At 42.7% G+C, this 9,860-nt stretch overlaps 1 protein-coding gene across 1 annotated transcript in view; it reads left to right on the top strand.

The window, feature by feature from the left end:
* Positions 1-408: 408 nt before the first annotated feature.
* LOC123767251 (proline-rich protein 36-like) overlaps positions 409-9,860 on the top strand; it is an 18,309-nt gene continuing 8,857 nt past the window's right edge. The window contains exons 1-3 of the mRNA XM_069304990.1: positions 409-673; positions 7,510-7,622; positions 9,156-9,245. Coding sequence (XP_069161091.1) covers positions 409-673; positions 7,510-7,622; positions 9,156-9,245 — 468 coding nt within the window. The remainder of the gene's footprint in view (positions 674-7,509; positions 7,623-9,155; positions 9,246-9,860) is intronic.

Genomic DNA, 9,860 nt, shown 5'->3' on the forward strand with positions numbered 1-9,860 from the left:
GCCAGCATAGATTATGCTGCTGACGTTATTTTATTGATATGACCCTCAGGTTTGGTGTCATGTCCACTCTTAGGTCATTTTATCTAGACGTTATAGGGAGCCACTTTCCATTCACCATGTATTGGCCTTTCGGTCTCCTGGCTCCTGTTTCCATTTCTATCACCTTGTACTTGTTAGTGTTGAAAAAAATAACCAAGGTATGGAGTAGGATTCAAGAATTAGAATAAGAAAAATCTGCGAGCAGAAACAAAGTAACTTGACCAAAAGAATGAATTAAGCAGTTGCTCGTACTTATACGTGGGTATGCAGATGATACCAATGTTGATGCTGCCTCTGACGCTTCGGTGTTGAGAGTCCAGCAGGAGTTGCAAAAAAAAAAATGAGAAGGCTACTAGGGCACTTGTTAGTATGGAAGGAAGGAACTATGAAAACAAAGCGCCAAGCCATTACGACTATATAGTACTTGGAAGTGGCAAGAATAAGGATTTGGAATGGGACGAGAGGGAAGGAATGGTGCCCAACCACTTGAACTGTCGGGGATTGAACACCGACCTACATGAAACGAGACAGTCGCTCTACCCTCTAGTCCAAGTAGTTGGACGTGTTAGTACGGAGAAAACGTTTAATGGGGCTTATGAGCTGGACGTGTCGGCTCTCATGGCTCGCGTCTTGGGTTCGTGTAGTGGGGTCCATGAAGACTCTTGGTATTACCTGGTTCCGTTCTTACGGACTTCGTTGCCTTGGAACTGGGACGTACTCTGTCGATCAAGAGAGTTATGACCACAGGAATGTTATTGCCCACGGTTCTGACCCTCTTTCAGAGGGTGTTCAATAGTAAACCTGTCATATGTTTGGTATATGGCTCACTGATTCCTTTTGAAGACAAATTGTGTTTGTGATTGATAGGTCTCCCTGTTGTTACGTTTGGTGTGGTCAATATCATCCGATCCGGCGTTGATCACTGTGTATGGGGAAAGATGGTGGGATTATCACTGATGTGAATGCAAAAAGGCCAGCACGAGTAAAGTGCTGGCCTTTTTGTACCGTTTCATAAAGAGCTGTTGTATGCACGTCAGCTTTTTATGGATTTACCAATCTGTTATGACATTACATGTCACTCTCTGCCATGTTATTCAAATGTGGTGGATGTATTTCGAAGGGTGTGCCAGGTGGCGAGTTTTGTTACTTTGCCTTGAGGTGTATATTGGGGGATTACTGGGTCGCAAGGTCCACAGGGCGGAGCAACTGTACACACTTCATGATTGGAAAGAGGTGTGGATTGTGATAACCTCCATACGTGAGAGTTATCGGAACCGTCGTTGCGGGACTTTGTACCTGTACGAGTACCTACAGGCTCCCGCCTAAATATTTTAGGGAATGAAGACTTGGATGGAGATCCGGAACACGTCGATTATGTTACTTGTTCATTTTAATTTATAGTTTACTTATTGGATAGGTCGGGTGAAGAGGTATGCGGTGACTCGGGTACTAGGGTTGCTGGCGGGAAGGCTCCTCTATACACTTGGGTGACTTTCACCCTCTTTTTTTTTTCCTCTGACTTGGGTCAGTGGTTCACGGAGTATATCGCCTATGGGTGATTGGTCCTGGTCTGTTATGTTCCTATGTTGACGTCGCGTGAGTCGTGTGATTTGATGACGTACTTTCTTCAGCAACGGAAGATGTTTTTACTATTGCATCACCTTACGAGCAGCAGTGCCACTTAACTGTGAACAACAGTGCATACTGTTAATACAAATTACAAAAATGAAACCTCTTTGTTGCTTCCTTCTTTTCTCTGCCATTCCGTCTCCTCCTGTCTGTCTCTGTCTCCTTGTTTATGAAAAATATTAATCTAATAATAAACGACTAAAATTTGTTTCCCCAGACTCCAAACATTTACAAATACAGTGGGCGGCTGTCAGTGGATGTATTCACGTCACGGACACACAAAAACACACCAGGAACGCGGCAATATAGCCATGCAAGCGTGAGCCGTTATTCGTGCCGGTGGAGCGCCCAATGAGGCCAGTTGTCATTATCGTGTATTCGTTCTAGGAACACCAGATAAGATGAATATTTTAGCGGATTAATGCGACACACGTACCTGTGTGTGTGTGTGTGTGTGTGTGTGTGTGTGTGTGTGTGTGTGTGTGTGTGTGTGTGTGTGTGTGTGTGTGTGTGTGTGTGTGTGCTCGCCTAGTTGTGCTTGTGGGGGGTTGAGCTCTGGCTGTTTGGTTCCGCCTCTCAACTGTCAATCAACTGGGGTATAGATTCCTGAGCCTACTGGGCTCTATCAAATCTACATTTGAAATTGTGTATGGAGTCTGCCTCCTAATGGAGGCGGAAACAAATTGTCAGTTTCTTTAACCCTTATGTACCTGTTCACCTAGCAGTAAATATAGGTATCTGGGAGTTAGACAGCTGCTACGGGCTGCTTCTTGGGGATGTCTGTGTGTGTGTGTGTGTGTACTCGCCTAGTTGTGCTTACGGGGGTCGAGTTTTTGGCTCTGGTCCAGCCTCTCAACTGTCAATCTACTGGTATACAGATTCCCGAGCTTTCCATTTTCCTAGTGCATTCCATTTACTAACTACTCTGACACTGAAAAAGTTCTTTTCCTAACGTCCCTGTGGCTCCTTTGGGTACTCAGTTTCCATCTGTGTCCCCTTTTTCGCGTGTTAAACAGTGTTAAACAGTTTATCTTTATTTACACTGTCAATTCCTCTGAGAATTTTGTTGGCAGTGATCATGTCTCCCCTAACTCTTCTGTCTTCCAGTGTCGTGAAGTTCAGTTCCAGTAATCTTTCCTCATAGCTAATTCCCCTCAGCTCGGGGACGAGCCTGGTGGCATACCTTGATTTTTTTTTCTAACTTAGTTGTGTGTTTGACTAGATGTGGACTCCATGCTGGAGCCGAATGATTCTGAATGATTCCTTACACAAGTTTCAGAAAGGAGTTATTATGTTCGCCAGCTCAGCATACGCCGCTGATGTTATACTTTTGATGTGGGCTTCAGGGGACAGGTCTGGTGTGATATCAACCCCCAGGTCTCTCTCTTGTCCTGACTCCTGAAGGATTTCCTTCCCAGCTGGTACCTTGTGTTTGACCTCCTGCTCCCTACACCTATCTTCATCACTTTACATTTGCTCGAGTTTAACTCTAGTAGCTATTTGTTAGACCATTCCTTCAGTCTGTCCATGTTATCCTGCAGCCTCTTGTTGTCCTCCTGTCTTAATCCTTCTCATAATTTTAGCATCATCAGCAAACACCGAGAGGAATGAATCTATACCGTCGAGATGATCATTCACGTATATCATATACAAGATAGGTCCGAGTACAGAACCCTGCAGGACTCCGCTAGTGACATCACGGTAGCCTGAGGTCTCACCCCATCACAGTAACTCTCTGCTTCCTGTTGTTTAGGTACTCCCTTATTCATTGGAGCACCCTGCCGCTTACTCCAGCTTGTTTCTCCAACTTATTCAACGGTCTCTTATAGGGCACTGTATCAAAAGCTTTCTGACAGTCCAAGAAAATGCATTCTGCCCATCCTTCTCTTTCTTGCTTAATGCTTGTTACTTGGTCATGGAATTCTATTAAACTTATGAAACACGACTTGTCTTCCCTGAACCCATGCATAAAGAGAGACGAAGAGAGACTTAAAGAACTAAATCTGACGACGTTAGAAAGGAGCAGGGAGAAGGGGGACATGATACAGACATATATAATACTTAGAGGGATTGACAAGGTGGAATCAGAGGAAATGTTTACAATGAATAACAAGAGAACAAAGGGACAGGGATGGAAGCTTGAGACTCGGATGTGTCATAGAAATGTTAGAAAGCTTTAGTTTAGCGTAAGGGTGGTGAATAAATGGAATGATTTAAAGGAGCAGATTGTATAGGCCAACTCTATTCTGAACTTTAAAAGCAGTTACGCTAAAAAAATAGATCAGGAGTCATTGCATTAGAAAACCAACGGCTTGAAAATCGGGGTCCAAGAGCTAGGTCTCAATCCTACAGGCACCAATAGGTGAATACAAATAGGGGAGTACACACACTGGGGATAGAAATAGGGGGTTGTCCACTCGCAGCTGAGTGGACAGCGCTTGAGGGTCGTAATCCTAATTGTGGGAAATTTCTCACATCCATTATGAATTCTTTAATACAATATCGTAAATAATATTAGTGCTTTTCAGTATTAATTAAATTCAATTAAAATACTTTAGTTACTCATCAAAGGGGTGTATACATCCCAATTCACTTCAGAAAACGGGATTATATTACCACGTCGCAGGAATTAATTTCACCCATAATAATAATATCAAATCAATACTCAATCTAACATTCTCGTGACTGAAACCTAAACTGAATTATCAAATGAATTAGAATAAACTCCTCCTTCCCATTATTAATAAGCGCACTAAGGGAGCGGCGTCCCTGGTGTGGGAGGAGGTGGGACTAGCAGATCAAACCTTGCCAGCACCTCATGTTATATAATATATATATATATATATATATATATATATATATATATATATATATATATATATATATATATATATATATATAATATGTGTGTGTGTGTGTGTGTCACTTGAAGCACACCGCTGGTATTGGAATACCTATGTAGACGAACATCTATGTGTGTTTTTTTCAGTGGACATAGGTGTACATAGGTACATAGACGTTCCAATGTATAGCTAACAACAAAAGGGAACTGGTTAATTATTTGTCTTAACCTTTGTTAGTTGGTCAATATAAGACATTTCCATAAGATAGCTAAAAGTGTTTCATACTAACAATTACTATAATGTTTACTCGCTAGCTATTTAATTATGGTTTAGTGAAATTAATAATAAGCAAACCGTTTACTTACAGCATAACCAAATTTAATCATTATATCCTCTAAGTGTGTGAAGGTTAGGTTAAGTTAGGTTAGGTTACGTTACGTTACGTTACGTTAGGTTAGGTTATCCTCCAAGTGTGTGAAGGTTAGATTAGATTAGGTTACGTTACGTTACGTTACGTTATCCTCCAAGTGTGTGAAGGGCGAGTTTATAGGTGGGATAAACACTAAAATCATATAGTCCGCTTTGGAAGAAATATTTAATTATAATTAAGTTAATGAACAATAAATAATAAATGAATAAAATAAATTCCCACTGGTAAGATTTCCGCACACTAATGGCCCGTGAAAGATTGCCGGCCAAGGCGGTAACAAACGGACAGTTTCTTTCACTCTGATGCACCTGTTCACCTACCAGTAAATAGGTACGTGGTAGTTAGACAGCTGCTCCTGGCTGCTTCCGGGATGTGTGTGTGTGTGTGTGTGTGTGCGCTTTTTAAAGACAAATATATGTAGCAGGCATAATATAGGAAAAATAGATTGGTTAGCAAAGCGAGGTGCAAGAGCTCATAGCTTGAGGTACATATTGTAAACATAAGAACATAAGAACATAAGAACAAAGGTAACTGCAGAAGGCCTATTGGCCCATACGAGGCAGCTCCTATTCTATAACCACCCAATCCCACTCATATACTTGTCCAACCCGTGCTTGAAACAATCGAGGGACCCCACCTCCACAATGTTACGCGGCAATTGGTTCCACAAATCAACAACCCTATTACTGAACCAGTATTTACCCAAGTCTTTCCTAAATCTAAACTTATCCAATTTATATCCATTGTTTCGTGTTCTGTCCTGTGTTGATACTTTTAATACCCTACCAATATCCCCCCGGTTATGTCCATTCATCCACTTGTAAACCTCTATCATGTCACCCCTAACTCTTCGCCTTTCCAGTGAATGCAACTTAAGCTTTGTTAATCTTTCTTCATATGAAAGATTTCTAATTTGGGGAATTAACTTAGTCATCCTACGCTGGACACGTTCAAGTGAATTTATATCCATTCTATAATATGGCGACCAAAACTGAACTGCATAATCTAAATGGGGCCTAACTAGAGCAAGATATAGCTTGAGAACCACACCAGGTGTCTTGTTACTAACGCTGCGATTAATAAATCCAAGTGTCCGATTTGCCTTATTACGAACATTTATGCATTGATCCTTTTGTTTTAAATTCTTACTAATCATAACTCCCAGATCCCTTTCGCAATCCGACTTCGCAATCACAACACCATCTAGCTCGTATCTTGTAACTCTATCATCATTACCTAACCTCAGAACTTTACATTTATCAGCATTAAACTGCATCTGCCAATCCTTTGACCATTTCAAAACCCTATCTAGATCAACTTGAAGTGATAGTGAGTCCTCCTCCGAATTAATTTCCCTACCGATTTTCGTATCATCGGCAAATTTGCAAATGTTGCTACTCAAACCTGAATCTAAATCATTTATATATATTATAAACAAAGATGGTAATTACATATACATATAAACACAGATGGTAATTACATATACCCACACACACATGTGGTAGAGGATGACTCCATACACAGTTTTAAATGTAGATATGATAGAGCCCAGTAGGCTCAGGAATCTGTGCACCAGTTGATTGACAGTTGAGAGGCGGGACCAAAGAGTCAAAGCTCAACCCCCGCAAGCAAAAATAGGTGAGTACACCCTGTGCTAAATCCGGGAATGATTGACTGGGAACCAATCCAAAACTGGTCATTCCTATTTACCAAGCAGCAGTTGGGGATCTTGAAGAGTCAGGGTTACCATGGAGCATGGGGAAGGGGGGGACAGTTCTCAACCTGCTAAAAGGAATTACAAAAAAAATATATATATATGTGTGTGGATAGGTTTGAAGAGAAGTGATTGGTATTGTATAGCGTCTTCAGACTAGGCAGTCCGGAAGACGAGCCCGGACACCAGTGCCGTTAAGGACCTCAACAATATTCAGGAGTCAGTCAAGTACTTAGGTCTGAGGTCATTAGCTCGAGTCAGTTAAGAATATGAATATTTCCTTCACGTGGTTGACTATTTATGAACCAGTTGGGTTAATACGACCATCAGGTGGGAATATTGCTATACAGTCGTGCAGCAATTTGCTGAACTCGAAATAGGGAAAAAAAACTGTTTCCTGAACGAGATTCAAACGCGGGTCAATCTGGAACGACAATTATTTCATCCGAAGTGGATGAGAGGGAGAGTACGCAACGGAATAGGGAAATTGACTAGATGAGGCGAGGGAGAGAAAATGGGTGGAAGGGTGTAGTGAAGAACACGAGGGAGTGGAGTGAGTGGAAGAATGGGGGAAGTGGAATGAAGGGGTTTCTACCTCCACTCACCTGGAGGCAGAGATGAGGGGGAAAGAGTGCATGGGTAGAATAATTGAGTTAGTGGCCGGATGGACAAAGAGTAATTTAGCTTAAATACAAAAATCTGATCTCTGGGTCTAGACGAGTGATGGTTACAGAAACAGTTACCGGTAAAAGAAAGTCCCCTGCATGGGGGGCACGCACGGCTGTGAGGCGGGCTACCTCCTCTTGTGTTGCTGTAGCATGCAGTAAGGCTACACCTGTTTTCTACACCTTCAGGTGGTTCCGAGGATGAACGTTCTCGCACCTCAGTTGGCGTGGCCAACATCAGGCCTCCCAGTTGGCGGTCTGGTCAACCAATCTGTTTGGCGCTGCTACTCGCAGTCAGGCACGTGAATCAGCCCAGCCGTTCGGGTATCCTTTGGAGGTGTTTTTCCATGTTCCTTTTGTAACAACGTGAGAAGATAGATAGTTTACCCCTTTTGAAATGGATTGAGAATGCTGAAAAGTTTGGGGCCCTTAATTTATAAAGATTAAATAGTCTCTTAGTGAAACCATTGCACCTTTACTTTATATGGGGTTATTTTTGACTTCTTGCTATGTCTCATGGTCTCGTAATAAAGTATTTCTGTGTACATTTAGAACCAGTCTCTTATCTTTCTGAAGTGTAAATTAGTATTTTTTCTCGCCTCAGTTTTTATAAGTAAAGTTTGAGAGAGTTTAAGCTGCGCGAATAAATTTAGACGTCTTATGGAATGGATTCAGATATTAAGCTTATCTACACGTTTTCCAAATCAGCAACTTCTCCAGCTATAAACAAGGCTGTTAGCGTGAAGCAATATTTCTCCATAGATGGCATCAGTGTCTTAAAAACAACTATCAATAGTTTGACATTTCTTGTTTGAGGTGGATTTTCACCCTGTCATTCCTCTTGCCGTTGTGACAGTTACTGTACTGCAAAGTCTTCCGACATTAACTATACAATCTTACACAGCAACTGGGTGTGGAGGCATCAACTGGGTGTGGAGCCAGCAACTGGGTGTGGAGGTAGCAACTGGGTGTGGAGCCAACAACTGGGTGTGGAGCCATCAACTGGGTGTGGAGCCAGCAACTGGGTGTGGAGGCATCAACTGGGTGTGGAGCCAACAACTGGGTGTGGAGCCAGCAACTGGGTGTGGAGGCATCAACTGGGTGTGGAGGCACCAACTGGGTGTGGAGCCATCTTCTTTCTAAAGTAGGATTTGATTGCGTTTCACATACAGTTTTCGTTTACTTATTTAAGTTTTGATCGTGGCTCAGGAGCTGGAACTTATCTTCACTGAACATCATGTTTTCCGAGGCATATTTAAAGACCTATCTTGAGGTTATCTTGAGATGATTTCGTTTTTTTTTTTTTGTTTTTTTAGTGTCCCCGCGGCCCGGTCCTCGACCAGGGCTCCACCCCCAGGAAGCAGCCCGTGACAGCTGACTAACACCCAGGTACCTATTTTACTGCTAGGTAAAAGGGGCATTTAGGGTGAATGAAATTCTGCCCATTGTTTCTCGCCGGCGCCTGGGATCGAACCCAGGATCACAAGACAAGCGTGCTGTCCGCTCGGCCGACCGGGTCCCTCCCGACCTAGTTTATATAATGCTGAAGGTTTGCTGTGTCTTATTCACAAGTCCTATAGTGTCATCTCCCGATTATATATATCCGAAACGAGAAAGATAAAAAGTACTGGAGCATACACAGTACCCTGGGGGACTGCAGAGCATTTTATAGGTGAATAATCCGGATTTAAATTTTGCAAGTAATTACATTGGAACGCATTTTGTGTCCGATTATATCATGGTTACACCTGTTGAGAGTTTGTGAAATCTGTTTATACGACATCAACGTTTTTCTCATCTTCCACACCTTCTGCCTGTTTCTTACTCTCTTCTAGGTTGAAGCCCAGACGCATAGGGCGAGCCAACTGCAGCTTTGCACGGTGATTATTGCAGGAAAGGTGACCAACATGGGCGGGTCGGAGATGGTATGATTGTTCCTAAGATTTCTTGACTCTTTCATGGCCCAAACTTTAGGGTCCCGGGTCGACCACGCACACAGGTAATAAATGTAGTAAATTCGACTTTTCGGGTCAAATAGCTCTCCGCCAGATACCCAATATAGGAAATTTAAATATGAAACTAGTGAATAAATGCATGCATAAAACTTGAGAATACATGAACACAAACGACTAAGAAATAAATGTAGGCAGAGAACTGGACGATACATATAAAATTATACTGGAGAGAGAAAGAATGGTGTGAGAGCGAGAGAGCGAGTGAGAGGGGTGGGGGAGAGAGAGAGTGGTGGGAGAGAGAGAGAGAGAGAGAGAGAGAGAGAGAGAGAGAGAGAGAGAGGTGGGAGAGAGAGAGAGAGAGAGAGAGAGAGAGAGAGAGGTAGGTGGGAGAGAGAGAGAGAGAGAGAGAGAGAGAGAGAGAGAGAGAGAGAGAGAGAGAGAGAGAGAGAGAGAGAGAGAGAGGTGGGAGAGAGAGAGAGAGAGAGAGGTGGGAGAGAGAGAGAGAGAGAGAGAGAGAGAGAGAGAGAGAGAGAGAGAGAGAGAGAGAGGTGGGAGAGAGAGAGAGAGAGAGAGAGAGGTGGGAGA

The sequence above is a fragment of the Procambarus clarkii genome, chromosome 53 (genome assembly GCF_040958095.1).
Source record: "Procambarus clarkii isolate CNS0578487 chromosome 53, FALCON_Pclarkii_2.0, whole genome shotgun sequence".
Lineage (NCBI taxonomy): Eukaryota > Metazoa > Arthropoda > Malacostraca > Decapoda > Cambaridae > Procambarus > Procambarus clarkii.